Here is a 17,453-nt window from a genome sequence, read left to right on the forward strand (position 1 = left end):
GGTTGTGTATTTGCTCTTGAAGTCGCACCTGAGTTGCCAAAGTAATCCGCGCTGTTTTTTCCCGAATCTTCTGCCTCTGAGTTTGAGATTGCCCTCTCTGTACTGACCGGCATTGCTCACGCATGGTTAACATCACGAAGGCTCGGCTTCCGCAGAACAGGCCTGTTTGTTAGCAAGATTCATTTGAGCAGGATTCGTTTCGTTCTTCCCTTCAAGCGCATGAGCTGAGAAGGCGGCCTCTATTTAGTCAGCCTAAAGACAGCCTGACCTCTGTGTTTCGGATGTGGCTCATAAAGACAAACTAGTTATTTTTGCATTTATTGCTCGGTCGAGTACAAACGTGGCTCCCTCACCATAGTAGTTCCTTTTCTTTTATTCTCTCATATGTAATCTAAATGGATTAGATTCGTAAGTATGGAGATTGGGAACCAAAAACAAGAACCAAGTTCCTTATGGTTTTACAGGATGTTTTGTTTGAAGGGGGTGTAGTTTTAGACATGAAATAGGAAGAAAACATCATATACGAACATGCTTCTTTTTGGTTCATTAAACAATACAACATTGATCTGTTTATTTTTAATATTTCTGCGGGATAACTGACTTGTTATGAACTTATGAATTTCTGGAATCACCAACGGTACACGCTGACTGAACTGAGTTGTGATATTTCCCTATAATGACTCTTTTAATGATTAGCTTTTGAAAATCATCCACAAGTGTAAAAAAAAAAAAGGTTTAAATCTAAAATAATTGAATCATTTAGAAACTTTGGGCTACTTTCTTCCCAAATGTTTCGTCCTCAAAAGTTATTTAAAGAACGTTTAATCGAAACTTCACATAGATGCAAACCAAACCTGTTGGGGTTCAAACTCGCGGCACCAACATATGGTTTTAATTTTTGCAGAACTCAATCGGAACTAATCGAAAACAGACATGAGAGTTTTTGACTAACATGCGCAAGAGTTTGAAAGGGTATCTTTGTGTCCAGCGTATTCGTCATAATAGCCATCCTTGGGTACTAACTAAAGCTAAATGGGATTTCCATGCAACTTCCAACAGCCACAGCCGTTCTGGCCCCATAAAGCAACGCGTCCCTTGGGGACGTGCCCAGACTGGGACATTCTCAGCAGACGGTACAGGAAAGCTCGGGGGAACTTTGGAGGCCGTCCCTTCTAAAGGAAAACATCAGCGGGCGAGGAGTCCCGGCCGGCCGCGAGGAAGACAAACCAGTTCATCGTCCGCCTAGTCATTAGCCTTCGCCTTGTCAGTGGGGGGCTAGGGACTCTCATGTACATGTTGTCCATGACCCCTCGGTAGAGCGTCTCCTATTGGAAGCCACTTCCTACTTTTATAGAATGGGTATACCATTCCAGGGGTCCCTTCCATCCGTTTGGGTGAATATGCACGTATTGCTGGCGATTTCTGCTTATACCTCCCAAGTAAACGAATCGGGTGCGGGGGGGGGGGGGACGTTAAGTCGAAAAAAAAAAAATCAGTATAAGCAGCCCCTCGACCCAAGCGGCCACTGACGAAAACCTGCGGCTCCCTGACAACAGACACACGCCCCGTCTTTGCACGCAGTGTCAGAGGTCCACCTGACCCAGCTCAAACAAACCACCTATTCAAACCCCAATAGACTCTACATGGCATGTGTGTCTGGCGGTAAAGAAGCCTGGAGAATGTATTGTTTGGGAAACTACAACAATAAATCCCAGGTAATCACAGTCTAGAGGAAATGGCCCTTTGAATGAGAGACAACCCAGCGCTGGCTTTGTTACAGTAAATTGTTTTATATGTTTGGCAAGCTTCCAGTCGGAATTGAAACCGATTTCTGTTGTCTGAGATAACCACGCTGGGGTGAGTTGTTTTTTTCCAAGGCGGCGGCGCTGACAAATGGAACACAAATGCGCATGAAAAACGGCGGGATAGTTGAAACACCACTTGTCATTTATTTAGGTAAACATCTTTGTCAGAGTTGGTGCATCACTTAGCTGGCTCTTCTTTTTTTTGAAGATCTGTCGTTGAAATGTACACAAAAGAAATAGTCTTGTCACAACAGATGTTTCCAGATGCGACCCTGTGTCACAGATTAGGACCAGCTCTTTTTTTTTTTCCCTTAAACCATAGTGTTTTAACTGATACTGTTCCCTTGCAACAATACTCAGTGCCTAATAGAGATGTTGCTTTTTGCCCCCCCCCCCCCCCCAACGCGTTAACAGATCGATTAGTATTTTTAATTTGATAATTCTATACATCTGTGACATTTGCATGGCAAATGCTAGTGTCAGGGTTTACAAAATACTTAATGAAAACTTAATAATAATTTTTTTATTTTTTATTTTTTTTAACTTGGGTCCATTTGTTGGGGTTATTTTTTAATTCATTTTTTATTTTATTATTTTTTTTAAGCGGAATTAAATATTCTCATGCGGCTCCTGTGACCCCAGGAATTCATAACAATTACGTTTAATTGTTTACTTTAATTTTATTTATTGTCCGCCATTTTGTTGAGTTTTTTTATTCTTTATTCATTATTTATTATTCTTTATTATTATATATTCTTATTATTATTATTTTATTGTCACACGCTTAACGCTTTTCTTCTTTTAATTATTTACTGCGTACAAAAACATTACCACTTTTCTTTTTCAAATTAGTTATATTATGATCGTGGGTGTGTGTGGTCAAAGCTGCAGATATTTCCCATGGGGGATCAAACTGTGTTTCCATGCTGAACTTCTCACGCATCATGGTTCGACTTCAAAGTACTGATAACATTTTCGGTGCATTTGTGCCCATAAAATAATGCGCATTTTTAGAAATTGTTGGAAACAGCCGTCAGTCATCATTCATGGATGCAGGTACACCGGCGGGCCCCTCTCATCAAGACGAAGCGCTACCAGAGAAAACACAGATGGGTAGACCCCTGACGGAAGAGCCCTGGGTCCGGGTGTCCCGGCCTTCCTGAGGGCCAAACTCATTTACCTCGAGCCGGCAGCAGGCTCACGGCGAAGGGAGGCCCAATCCTCCAAACGCGCTCTTCCGGACCCAAATGTACTACTAAAGCAGGGAAATAACATGTGCGCTTCACTTGACATGGGACGGATTGTTAAAATATTTAATTTCAAGCTAGGATGAATATAAGCATGCTATATATATATATATTATATATAAACTAGCTACTTTGTGTACATGTTTTAAGCAAGTGTTTTGATAAACTAGTACACTCTCAGAAAAAGGTACAAAATAATTATAAAGGGATTAATAAGCTTTTCCATTGATGTAGGTTTGTTAGGATAGGACAATATTGGCCGAGATACAACTATTTGAAAAATCTGGAATCTGAGGGTGCAAAAAAATCAAATCGAAAATATTGAGAAATCGCCTTAAAGTTTCCCAATGCAAGTTTCTTAGCGATAGTATATAGGGCAATTACTAATCAAAAATGAAGTTTTGATATGTATATATATTTACACAATATTTTCATGATTTTTACTCAATATCCTAATGATTTTTGGCATAAAAAAAAAAAACTATAATTTGACCCCATACAATGTATTTTGAGGCTATTGCTACAAATAATACTTATTTTTTTTTTCTTTTCTTTTCTTTTCCTTTTTTCACACTTACACTATATTGTATATTAATAATTTATTTTGTTCGTTTCAAAAAGGGAACCTGAACATCATTGTTTATTTTTAATATTATAATGTATGAATGTATATTACAATTTAAATACTATAGGCTGTAATTCAGCCAGAACAGAAATACATTTATAATGGCATTAAGAATGATTTTGGCAGTCTATTTAGCATGCATAAAACGCGTAAAAATAATGAAATCCTCGGTCCTGTTTTATCTTTTTCATTGCCTTTTTTCACAGGTCAGTTTTTTACAATTTTTTTTTTTTTTTTTTTTTTTTTTTTCTTCTTCTCCAGTTTGAATCGCTATTAACGCACGCGTAATTTGAAATGTCTGCATTTCAGGCGCTGCTGGTCCCGCTGCATCGAGTTGTAACCACAAACAAAAAATTATACGACCAATTAGTCGTCGCTCAAAATAGCTGGAAACATTGTTTAACCACCGATGCTTCAGAAAGTCGTTAGCTGTCAGAGGTCAAATGGTGTGCAAGCGTTTCTTTCCTCTACCATGGGATTAAATCACGCTGGAGAGAAACAGTAGACGCTGCCAAACGCGGCGAATCTATTTAAAAAACTGCTCACTTTCATTTACAGTGGAATTGCATCAAATCTGAGCAGTAACATCTATAACCTACTTATTCTGTGCATGCCTTTCGTTTTGTAACTGCACAGTAAGTACAAAGCCGCCTTCTTATTCATCTTGTTTAAATTGTGTTTAATAATAATCTTTTATTATTATTACTCATTTTGTAGTCTGAGTCTGTTTATAATTTGCATAGCTTGACTTGGGCCAAAATAAATATATAATAAATAAAAGTAAACCTATATTAAGTATATATGATTTAGTATTCAACCATTTTTTTTGTCCATTAATCTGTTAGTTGTTTTTTTTTTTTTTTTTAAGGTTGAAATAGACCCAAACTGATCATATCATGATTTAAAAGTGCATCAATAATTTCTTTCCAAATCAAACATATTTCGAGTTCTGGAGAGAATGAAATCAGGGAGTTGCATTGCCTCAGAGTAAGGAAAGAATGAGATAAAGCTTCTGGTAAATCTGGGGAAGAATAGCAAATGCTAATAAACATGCTTAAAGGTAAAATATTTAGTGTTTATTTTACAAGTTCAGCACAGTCATTCTGTTCATCTATTGATTTGAATTGCTGTACTTCAGTGCCACGTTACAAGCTTCACGGACCTGCTAAAGGTGGTCTAGCATTTTCAAAAAAAAAAAAAAAAAAAAAAAAAAACATTTCAGGGCTTTTCAGCACCTTCAAAACAGCGCAACATGCAAATATTCCATCTATCTAGAAGCTCAATGGCTCAAGGGTGATATATAATTTATGGCTTTTTAAAAGCAAAAACAAAAAGTGCATCCAACACAAAAGTTCAATTCCAGTCCGTGATAATGCATTATTTGTCTAAAGAAGTCTCCTTGCTCCAAACACTAGTTATGCTGCAGTTTCCAGGTGCCCTGCCATCCAGAGCTAATGTTGGGTCCACAGTGCTCATCCTAATGCTCCACAAGGACATGTGACATTTCTCCCATCAATAAATATGACCGCTTCTCTTTCCAATGTTTAGAAGCCACTGCAAAAGATGTGCCCGACCCAAAACTCAACATGTTTCATGAGTCTGGGACTCAAGGTTTGTGTGTGTTTTTCTCAGTACGGCTCTCGATCTGAATCCGATTTGGGGGGTCATTATCTGGGAGCGTAATCGTAATAATAGTCGGCGGCGCTCGTTGCGGAGTACATTTGTGTGGCTGTGGCTGGGTTCATGTGAGGATGGTAACCGTGGCTTCTGATGCTCGGTGAGGGATACGGAGACGGCCTGGTTTTGGCTCCCAGATAGTGTTCGTAGGTGGTTGGGTATTTGTATGGATGATGGTGCAGGGTGTCTGGGGGTTGTGGGTGTCCTTCCAGGCGTAGCTCGTGCGGTGGGCTGCGAGGGCCGGCTGTGAGGGGCATGGTGTGCAGGCTGCCAAGGACCGGAAGGGCCGGGCTGAGGACTCGGGACATCAGCTGGTGAGTGGGGTCCGAATGGAGGGTAGTGCCGCTGGGGTCACGCTCGTATTCTCTCCTGCTGTCCTCTGCGTTTTTGGGGAAAAAAACAGAAAGAGTACAAAATTTTAAGGATTTATTTTTTTCATGCATCGGTCATTTTTAAGGCTGTTTGGCTTTTTGTAATGTTGTTTCAGACTAGTGGAAAGAAAACATCCAAAATTCACTTGCACACTTAATGCACTCATCAATTTGTGTCAGTAGATTTTAATTTCAGTATGTATCTTTAAAAGTTTTTTTATTTTCAGTAGCACCAAAATGGTTTTATTCCTATCTCCTATCTACACTGTACAAAAAGTTGTGAATAAAACAGATTACAAGTAAATGCAATTTCAGTTTTTCTGCTTCAAAAAGCAGTTTCTTTGTTATTGTAAAATGTGACCCTGGACCACAGAAAAGGGTAAAAAAAAAAAAAATTAAATTGAGATTTATACATCATCTGAAAGCTGAATAATTGAGCTTTCCATTGATGTATGGTTCGGACAATATTTGGCTGAGATGTATCGATTTGAAAATCTGGAATCTGAGGGTGCAAAAAAAAAAAATTGAGAAAATCGCCTTTAAAGTTGTCCAAATGAAGCTCTTAGCAATGCATATCACTAATCAAAAAAGTTTGTATATATTTATGGTACGAAATTTACAAAATATCTTCATGGAACATGATCTTTTACTTAATATCCTAATGATTTTTTGGTATAAAACAAAAAGCGATCATTTTGACCTGTACAATGATATTGTTAGCTATTGCTATAAATATATCCATGCTACTTAAGATTGGTTTTGTGGTCCAGGGTCTCTATCTCCTATCTACACTGTACACAAAGTTGTAACTAAAACAAGATTATAAAACTATGTATTATAAGAAAATACTGTTTCAGTTTTTCTACTTTATTTTTTTTTTAAATTAATGATACAAGCACTTTCTTTGTCACTGTGTTTCTACACCAATTATTTTTTTCAGTTTATATTCTGAATGTTTTTTTTTGCAAAGGGGTTTGTTCGTATGATTTTCCTGGATTTAGACAACATTTTATCCCTAAAAACAAGGTGATTTCACAGACTTTTGGTGTGACAATAGAGATTTATCCAAGATCCCTTTTGTAACAACTTTTGTAACTCTATTGTGTGAACAAAATGAAACCATCTCTATCCAGTATTCAGATTTCTGTTTTGGACATGTATCAAATTATCACACATTTTATGAGATGCAAAAAACCCCTAAGCAAAAAACTAAGCCATTTCATAAAGCTTGTAATAAAAACAATGTTTGCAATTCTTAATGTAATCACTCAACTGGAAAAAGTATGGTGCTTTCCATTAGTTAATTCTTTACGCTATTCACTTGCGGTATCCTTGCCTTAAATAATGTATGGTGTGAGATATAAGCAGGTGTGAGTCACAATGGTCATGTTATTTTTAGGATTATTTTTGCACAATCGAAACCGTTGATTAGAGGCCTTTTTGTATAGATGCACCATTCTGAATGGCTCTTTAGGAAACCCTGACAGTGAGCTGAACTGTAATGAAAAAGCGGTGTAATTTAGTTCGCTTGTGAAGTGAGATGTGCTGTGGTTGATTGGCAGGATAAGTCATAAGTGTCCTTCAGCCAAAGAGGCGAACTCACACAGGAAATCATTTTACACAGAGCGCAGGACTGAAAAATCTCAGTCTGAGCATGTCCTCTGGGCATGCAGCTGTTCAAACCTTTGTGTACTGAAATTTGCAGCGCTCAACTAGACAAATGTAACTGTTTTGCCCAGTGGAACGTAGATGCTGAGAAACCAAACAGACTGGAGCCATTACTCGGCTGAAAATCCTAACTGACTTTATTGGAGCCTGTTTCTCATTTCTAGTAAATTGGCTTTTACGCAGTAATCACAGCTGAATACGGTTCAGTGTTTATTATGTGAATGTACATGCACTGTTTGATCAGTAATAGGCACACAATATAATCCATATACCAAATGTGATCATTTGTCTTGTGATATTGTAGCAATGTTCATTTGTAAACTAAGAATATTGTTTTAAAACACTTTTTTCATGCTAAATTAGATTTTGTTAGCTGTGTTTTATATACAGACCTTTCTCTGTGCCGTTCTGCTGTGGGGGAGAGGACATGGGGTTCCTGGTTCGAGCAAATGCACTCATGATTTGCAGAGAGCCCGGCCTGTGATTCCTGGGCCTGAAGATAAAATCAGTGACATGCATTGTTTTAGTCTGTATGAATGAGTGCTATGTCTGACAGAATCCTAGCATAAATAGAATTGTCACTCAGAGCAATAAATCATATTTCTGCTTACTTTAGTCATATATGTGTGTGTGTGTGTGTGTGTGTGTGTGTGTGGATGACAGCATTTTTTTTTCATATTGTCAACAAAGTTTTAAAAGTAGAAAGAATGCATAATTTACTGTATAAAACGTGTACGATATTTAAAAAGGCAATAAATATAGTTTCAACTCTATTTTTAAGGTTAAGTTGGAAATATAAAAAGATGCAATGCCGCACACTATCAATACTTGCTAAATATTGACATTCTTTATCACAAGCACAAGCAACGTTTCGGTCCACCGTTGCTTGTACTTGTGTTTGTGACAATGCATTTAAATATTTAGCAAGTATTGATAGTGTGCAGGATTGCATCTTTTTACATTTTTGATTCGATAGTGTTGTTGGACTATTTTTCCTATGCACCTATGGTCTCTTCAGGTGTGCTGAGTTTGTGTTGAGAAGGTAAAGTTGAAAAAAAAAAAACGTACAAAAAAACGTAGGCTAATTAAAATGCAGTTATGCTACAAATTCCAATTTAGTACCTAATTTGCATGTTTGTTCTGTATGCATTCATGTGCATTTTTAATCTTACTTCTACAAAGACAGTAAGGAAAACTCACCAGTCCTCCGGATCACAGTCTCTGAAGCCCTTGGCAAACGGATTGCTGGCGATTTTCAGTTGCGTTATTTAGAGAAAGAGCGTGAAAACGTGAAAAATGTGCGGATGCCAAATGAACAAATAAAGGTTTTTTGACCTCCAATATTGTTCATTTATTTCAATTCTGACAATGAAATTGTTTATACAGGTAATCATTTCTCAAAGTCCATTCCAGAGCTCGTGTTATTTATAAGGCGTTCTTTAAACTGTAAACTCATTTTTCTGCCACGTTACGCTCCAATTAATTGCGTATACAACAGTGTTAACGAATGCGCGGTGTTCCTGAAAGGGAATATAGATACTCGACGATTGTATTTATATTAACAATAACACATTTCAACATTTATTTGGACACAGATTGGAAACTATTTATGTTAAATATGAACGCGCGAGCTAAAGCGCTCGATGAAGATGTGTGCGTGACTGTCCGGAATGAATTGAAAAACAAATGTAAAGCCCGCGGTGAGAGATCAAGAGGTCAAACTGATAGAAGACAGAGCAGGAAAGACAGATGAAAGAAGAAGGAGAAGAAAAACACTGGACAGCTGCGTGAGCGCATCAGTGACACACACTCTATTCAGCGTTCAAGTACATTTAGATTTTTTGAACTTTGCTTTTTGTAAAAATTATTTGTGTCCAATGTATGTTGATTATAAACAATATAGTATATATATTCATAAATGTAAATTGAGATCATGTGAAAATCATTTTAATAGGCCTATTAAAAACCACATTTTAAAGTCAATTCTAACATATTCTCATGATAGGCTACTATCTAACTAATTTATTTCTATTAGGATCGTGTTTTCGAGTTTTTAGAGTTTAATTTTCTTTCGGACATAAAGTGGCATGGTTCAAAACAAACAATAGCAGATACTATACAGATAAGTAGGCTATATTTCCCCATAAAGTCGACTGGTTGCGGGTTTTTAATTGTGTGATTGCGGTAATATTATAATCAGTGGGCATATGTGACAAAAGAAAGGTGTTTCTAAAAAGCAGCAATAATTCGTGTCTGAGATGAGCACTTACTCTGTGGTTTTGATAGGCTGTGACGGCGGTAAATCTGGTCTCCTCGAAAACAAAGGTCTTGTAATTTTCCTCGGCGTATTTCTCACTGTCCTTCCTAGGATCCACGTAGACCACGTGGAATCTGGGCTGATATCTGTGCATTGAGTTCAGTATGATCTGCGAAAGCAATGCATGATTGAACACGACTTTAAAAAAATATTACAAAGCATGCACTCTATAGAAAAGGGAGAATCGGGGTGAATTACGTGCCGCGCTTCACGCATAGACATAAACTTCAAATTTGCCATATTTAAGTTACTTCAAATTAATGCATGGAAATAAAAACATTAAATGTGGAAAAACTAAGAAGCAATCCATCGCAGGCTATAAATAAACATAAACGATTAATGAGAACAGCTATTACACGTCTCCCCTGCTCATTTGTGTCCTTAACTTTATAATTATAGGTATAATTAACGTCCAAAATATGTATACGCCGGAGTGATAACCTATACTAATTATTTCCACTGCAGCAAAAATAGCGATATTAAATAGGCCTAGTGCCTTTAAATATGCAGATCTGCAGTAATTTAGGAATGTTTACTCATTCTTCCACTGGTCTGTGCTGTTTTCAAATATATATGAAAGATGACAATAGACGAATCTCATAACACTTTTTTTTATGCAATAGTATTTTTAAGTAGGTTTCCGTTAAAACAGAACAACAAAATAATAAGTAAACGTACATGTCCGTTGTCGTCCAGTAGATTGTTGGTTAGTTTGAGTTTGTCGAAGGAAACGATCTGTTTCATCCACTGTGCTCCTTTGGCAGGTGAGTCGGGATGATAGTGCACTCTTCCAGGAGTCGCTGGATCAGCTTTCCCAGCCACCAGCCACGATGAGCTGTGGAAGGCATACTCAGTAAAAAGAAGAAATAGAATGAGTGCTCCGTTTGGGACAACTGTTCTCTTTGGATAACACTAATAATATGATTCACCAAAAATTATTGACATTACGCAACGTTGATCTAATGTGTTTATTCGTTTTGATGCATAATTATATATGCATTTATGTGTTCCTGTGGCTCGGTGGTAGAGCATTGCGTCTTGCAGCGCAAAAGATTGTGGGTTTGATTCCCAGGGAACACGTTAGGTAAAAAAAAAATAAGTTAGCCTGAATGCACTGTAAGTCGCTTTGGATAAAAGCGTCTGCTAAATGCATAAATGTAAATGCATGCATAATGCACATCAGGCACTCAGGTTCATGGTATACCTGTATCGTTTATCATCCACTGGTAGGAAATCCATCAGGAGCATGTAATCTGCCATTGGGTCCATTCCAAATATTTTGACTTGAAATGTAGGAAACATTCGTCTGAGGAGGAGAATGCAGTGGTAATCCGTTAGTTATATACTGCATTAACGAGTAAACAATCTGCTACGTTTTCTATTTATGCAATCATTTATATAAAGCCTTCTGTAATTGGACTCTTTTAATTGTGGTGTCGAGCTATTTTTGTGCAAAATGTTGTTGACAAATTGCAACATAGCCTACAAATACAGTATTAGGCCTACCTATGTTTATTTCCAGCGCACGTTGCAGAGCATCCCTCTCTCTCTCTCTCTCTCTCTCTCTCTCACACACACAGACACACACACACACACACACACACACACACACACACACACACACACACACAAGCCTGTGCACAAGGATGCAGTGCTCGATTTTGCAGAATAAACGCATGTTGTGTTTACAAATACATTATTCTGAAACCGTGTAAGCCCCTTCTGAAGGCACACCACATGCTGCACACCAGTGAAAGTGATCCTGGAATCATTGTTCAGTGGATGTGAGAGTCTTTTCACGGCGCTAGTTGTGGATAGATGAAGCTAAAGTAGCTTTGAAAGTGGTTTTCCTTTAGATCTAGTGTAGTGAGTACCTTTAGAATGACAGATGACCTTGCACACACACACACACACACACACACACACACACACACACACACACACACACACACACACACACACACACACACACACACACACATATAAGCGGACAACCCTAAGCTATCAACTATTAGCTGTTAAAATGTTTACTTTTTTATTACTATTGTCCCTTAATCTTCCTCTTTTATCCGCATCTGTCGCCCTTTAGTATCTTGTATAAGCAGATCATTATGAATCAAGGCCGTGACTTTATGAGATCATTAATCTTGTTAAATAGAAGTCACGATTATATCCACAAGTAAATATGTAAAACGATTAAAATGTAGCCTATCTATTCCATATGCCACCTTGCAAATAAATGTATAACGTTTAGCCTGCATTTAAATCAGTATTAAAACGCGTCCATAAAGAAAAGGGCATTGTTGTTGCTTATTGAACCGGTAGCCTATTTGTGGCCTTATTATTTGCTTTTAAATAAAAGTACTGTTTTTGAAGTGTATAGATACCTAAAATTGTGAGAATTATATTTGACGCATTTGGATATTTGCGTTTTAAATTAGTTTTTCCTCATACTTGACCCAAATTTTCTTTTCTTTTCGTTTCTTTCGTTTTCATCCTAAGCATGCAAATAACTAACAGCTTTACTTGTCTGTTTCTTTCAATGCTTACATTGAAATACACACAGTAAAATAATAATAATAATAATAAATCTAAAAGAAATTGAACACTTAAAGTAGTTTTATTTATGTATAATTTACTTATTTAATTGAAATCAAATTGATGCTAAATTTACAGTGATAGGTCAGCTGAAGTGGTAAATTCTTTGCATTTTCGACAATTTTTAATTTAATCCGGCCTACTTATGGAAGAAAATATAATTATTGAAACCTCGTAGTCATAAAAGATCGGGTAAAATATTTTCAGAAATTGTGAAAAACTAAACCAGTGTAATAAAAATGTTATTGTTAAACATGACATTTAAAAATTTTAAATATGTAGGCTTTACTTTTCTAATTGGAAAGGATAGTGACGCCACCTGATTAATCTTGAAATAAAAATATATATGGTTCTACGCAAATGTTTGAGACACAAAGCAAATTTGACTAAAATATTATTAGAACACTCCGGGCTTTGGGGGCAAAAACTACATTTTTATGTGCAAAACATGTCTAGGGTCTGTATAGCCAATAATAAAAGCTGACACAATATTAAAAGGCGATGTTCTGCTGCCTTTAATCAGAATAAAAGTCTAAGTTGCTTGCGCAATCTAAGTATTGATTACGATGCATGTAATATTATTCCCCGTTGAACTGCTCCGAATTTTAGTAGGCCACAGCAGCTGCAAGAAATTAACACTAAACTAGATGAACGGCGCTTCTATTGGTTTAGTGAGCTCATTGTCATTATTATGCAGTTGCAGTGCTCCCTTTTGCTTTCCCCACATGTCGTTTTAATTTAAAAGATAATTTGCTGATAGAAACGTACCTTACAGCATCACATTATAATACTCCCTGGCTGAGGCCTGGCCATATCCAAATACATGTGTGAATTTGTCTCTCTCTCTCTCTCTCTGTGTGTGTGTGTGTGTGTGTGTGTGTGTGTGTGTACGCTCGAGCGCATTTATCTTAGTCTTACAGTGTGTATATATATTCATTTATTTTGCATTCATTTAATCACGGTCTGTTTTTCACGAAGTAAATGCAAACTAAAGCTCGAGGTTCACCTGAATAAACAGACCGGCCTGTAAAAATAAGACACTATAGCTATGCATATGCTAGTGAATTAATGGTGAAAGCCAGTCAGGGGCCCTTTAGCACACAGGTGAGCTAAAAATGTACTGTATCTCATGCTATCTGTCTTATCACTGTGTAAATACACACAATAGACTGTTTACACTTCATTGTAAACGGCCATGATTGTGCTAAGCTAATGCACTGTTCATGGTATTTATTCAGTATCGGACCTATTGAACTTTCTGACAATAAGATGATAAATGTATCCTTCCCGTGCAAGAAGCAGATTTGAAGATGTCTTGAGTTGCTCCAAAACGTTCTCGAGCGTATTAATTCTTTAACAAACGATATATAATGCTCAGCACAGCAGTAGTTCAAGTACATTGATGATTAAGCTTAATTAACATTTCAAACTACTGAAATGTGCATTTAATTATATACATCGTTTGTCAGTGTTAAAAAATACTAAAGTATTTTCCAATGCATTAATGTCGAGAATTTGTATTTTTTAAAACTAGATGACAAAATATAATAATAATAACACATCAGTAGTTCAAGTACATTGTGTTTACATTTTAAAACTACGGAAATGTGCATTTAATTGTATGTTTAGCGTTATACAACGTTTGTTAATGTTAAGTTAAAATACTAAAGTAAGCATAAATGTCGAGTAATTGTACTTAAAAAAAAACAGATGACAGATTATCTCAAAATATAGCTAATGCTTAGCACATCAGTAGTTCAATTACATTGACAATAAAGTTTAATTTACATTTCAAACTACTGAAATGTACATTTAATTGTATGTTAAACTTTATACGACGTTTCGATGTTAATTTAAAAGTGATTTTAGTCTCTTGTATTTTTTTTGTGCATACACTCTTAAAAATAAAGATGCTTCACGATGCCATAGATGAACCTTCTTTTTTTGTATAAATGGTTTTATAAAGAACCTTTAACACCTGAAGAACCTTTCTGTTTCACAAAATGTTATTTGTGGAAGTTCTTCAGATTGTAAAAAGGTAAGAAAGAGATGGTTCTTTAAAGAACCTTTGACTGAATGGTGCTTTGCGGAACCAAACATGGTTCTACCATGGCACCGCTGTGAAGAACCCTTTAAGCACCTTTATTTTAAATAAAAGTTCACTACAGAAATCTGTCAACTCACCTCCCAGCTTTTGTGACAATCATTTCAGTCCCAAGTTGATTAAATTCATCCCAGAGCGCCTTCATTTCCAAATGTACATTAATGTTGGCTACTTTAGGGTTCTTTTTCACCAGCGTTTTGTTCGGCGTTGAGCTTGACGAGGAGCAGTTGGACCCTCCGGTGTCCGCCTGCGCCGGGGCCTGCGCTGGGTTGGATCCGGAATAGCTGTAGCCGTGCTGGGCAGCAGGGCACGGCTCAAACTGGCTTTCATGGTGGCTGTATGGATCCCCAGGGGAAGGAGAGAGATGGTAACTCCCAGGCGTATTGAGACTGCTCAGGCTGCTGGTCGTGAAGGCTGCAACATCGCAAAAATGGGACAGCTGCGTCAGCCACGGGCTTGATATTGCTGAAATCATTCCAAAAACTGGATTTACAATTTGCGCAGGACTCGACTTCAACAGCAACAATATGCAAGTGAATGCAGGGGATCGCCTATATGATTATCAAAGAGAAAGTAACTTCACGACGTCCCAAGTGATGAATCCAAGAACTCGTTCTCCTTCTAGGTTAACGCATATTGCCAAGGCGAAGCAGTTGAGATGAAAAGCCGCGTTAGAAATGTCTTAAAACTGTAAAAACGCCGTCCTAATTGGCTTTGTAGACGGTCTAAACCTGTGCGTATTGGCGCTCCGTTGTTTTCAAAGCCTTGCGCGCTGTGAACTGTTCCAAGCTTGGCCTCTGTCCTGCCCCTCTGCTAAACTCAAATACAGACTTCTCTCTTATCTCTCGCATAGGGCCTCCCCTTTGCGATAAAACCGGTTCTTATTTCTATTTAGATAAGGAACTGCAGGTAATGTGCCTTTCCTCGCCTTGGGACGAGACTGATTGACAGAGAAGTGCGCCCCTTATAATGGGCTTTCCGGCACCCATTTACTTTTGGATAAGTGTATCGCCCACACCGCCCTCCTCTAACAATAGACTGGCTAGCTGGCACGACGGAGAGTACACTTTTTTCCCCCCGCAAAGCAAACAAACACCCGCGCAACACGGACAAACAACTAATGTTGCGAAGGAACAACTATCCGGTCCATTTCTAGAATGCTATTTCCTTTTGTTTATTTTTATTTTTTCTTTTTCCATTGGCTTTATCCGCGCCACGGCTCGACTGACAGGCTCATCCTTCTGGAATCTGAGTTTCCTAGATTTCTGACACTTTGCAAGCTTCGGTTTACACCGCACACGCTAACTGTAGGGGTTATGTTATCCGAGGAGCACGCAATGACTAGCCTGTTTTACAAGTTGTAGTTGAAGTGTAACTCGGGGGAATTATAGTTGCATTTCTGGGTAGCCTACTGTACAGATTAGCACGCGGCGTTTTATTTATTCAGTGCGTCGGGCGTAAATCGACAGAACGTGCTTTGCTGAATATGTGTGCAATAGTGAAATACGCGTGTCTTGGCGTCAGCTGAAAGTTTCTCAACAAACTGAGCGAGCCCGACAAATCACAAGGTTATCGTCAAGATCGTGCCCGTACCTTCCATCTCCCGCGTGACTGTGCTGTAATGCATTTTAATGGAACTGGAACAGTTTTGCACCACTTGCTTGTCCAGGCTAGTGGCGTGTTTGTCAAACGCTGTGTTTCCCGCTTGATCCCTCGCTGAAATCAGACAGGCAATACTGAAAGCGTTTGCCTTCGGAGAAAGGGGACTACAGTCGTCCATAAGCGAGAAACCGAGTCAAGGAACAGCGCTTCCGAGCTACTCCATGTCGAGAACACAGACAGTAGGCTACAAACAACAACTCGAAGTAGGCTACACAAAGTTGCGTTCTTTGAGAAAGGGCCTTTTGGCGGCGTCGGTGCTCTCCAGTGTTTGCAAAACAAACTATTCCCACGGAATTTGCTCTGCGTTATATGCTCCAATTAAAAGATCTGCTCAAACACGTCCGGCGGTATTAAAACATCGCGCTTCCATGCACGCACATACACACACACACACACACACACACAGACACACAGACACACACACACACTAAAAAAAAAACAGTTTTCTTCATCCGCGGTGTCTGGGTGATGTCATTAGGATTCGCTGGAGAAGAGCTACTGCGGGAGAGAATGTCAAAAGCGCGAGCTCCACGCCTCCAGCGCGCGGTTAAAAAAAAAAAAAAAAAAATGTGCATGCTCTCCGCGGGATGTTTTATTTGAATGCGACCTTGTCAATCACCTTAGCAAATTTGAATTCACTGGCAAAGAAAAGAGTAAAATAAGACGTCACACGAATGACCTGCTGTACTTCTACAGCAAATTATATGTCGTGCCTTTTCCCGCTGGTGCGCGCAGACGCTTTGTACTGTACGCCAATGAACTGCGCTCTCAATGAATCCAGTTTAAAGTGGTTGACCTATCAGTGCATTCAACAAAGGCTCCTCGGTGGTTCTTTGCAACATCTTGGGCTCACTGTACATTGTTCTTGAGCTGCTGACTGCTCTTAATGTTGATGTATCAGATCATCATGTTGGTTTCTGGGTTTTAAAAAGTTATTTTATTATTTTTTATTTAAGAAAGTTCCACTGTGATGCCAGGCTGCAAGCCTTTTCTTGGTTTACATTTATTTTTAAAAATGCATAAGGCTTTTTTTTTTTAAAATAATTTAATCAAGCTTTTCTTCTTCTTCTTTGTTTTAGGACAATGCCATTGTACACTGATGATAATTTTATTTTATTTTTAATTTATTCAAAATCAACACAATAGTCCGAAATTAAAATAAAATCATTTGTTTAAAATTGCTCTAGTACTATTAGCCCGTTCTCAGTGGGCAGTAACTGTAAGCAAGGCATACATGCTTGCTGACATATCTGTATTTTATTTTATTTTTTTCTTCAAATCATTCAGTCGCCTTTCAGGTCTGTGCATCTAGATAATGACCCAAGTGCGCGTGAAACGTAAGGAGTGTATCGCGTGGCTTAGGCACTTGACCCTTCTCT

General features: G+C 38.1%; 1 protein-coding gene across 2 annotated transcripts; it reads right to left on the reverse strand.

Annotated features, from left to right (window-relative positions):
• Positions 1-5,344: 5,344 nt before the first annotated feature.
• Positions 5,345-16,793, reverse strand: LOC122133854 (T-box transcription factor TBX1). Of its 2 annotated transcripts, none has more exons than XM_019075530.2 (8): positions 16,006-16,793; positions 14,493-14,826; positions 10,915-11,016; positions 10,389-10,560; positions 9,664-9,819; positions 8,594-8,661; positions 7,786-7,886; positions 5,345-5,733 (listed from the first exon to the last, which is right to left on the reverse strand). In XM_019075530.2, the coding sequence occupies exons 1-8, from the start codon at positions 16,190-16,192 to the stop codon at positions 5,345-5,347; spliced, it is 1,509 nt and encodes a 502-aa protein (XP_018931075.2). In that variant the 5' UTR covers positions 16,193-16,793. The 2 variants fall into 2 exon arrangements, with proteins under 2 accessions (XP_018931075.2, XP_018931074.2); XM_019075529.2 differs by having other exon boundaries at positions 14,493-14,877.
• Between the last annotated feature and the right edge of the window lie 660 nt (positions 16,794-17,453).

Source organism: Cyprinus carpio, chromosome B5, assembly GCF_018340385.1.
Source record: "Cyprinus carpio isolate SPL01 chromosome B5, ASM1834038v1, whole genome shotgun sequence".
Taxonomy (NCBI): Eukaryota; Metazoa; Chordata; class Actinopteri; order Cypriniformes; family Cyprinidae; genus Cyprinus; species Cyprinus carpio.

What these genes read in the sequence shown, in the direction of transcription:
- LOC122133854 (XM_019075529.2), bottom strand. Translation starts at nt 16,192, where the DNA reads ATGGACGACTGTAGTCCCCTTTCTCCGAAGGCAAACGCTTTCAGTATT. An exon ending in ATTGTCACAAAAGCTGGGAG is followed by an intron (nt 11,017 to 14,492) that starts GTGAGTTGACAG and finishes TCTCCTCCTCAG; the next exon opens with ACGAATGTTTCCTACATTTC. An exon ending in GCAGAACGGCACAGAGAAAG is followed by an intron (nt 5,734 to 7,785) that starts GTCTGTATATAA and finishes CCAAAAACGCAG; the next exon opens with AGGACAGCAGGAGAGAATAC.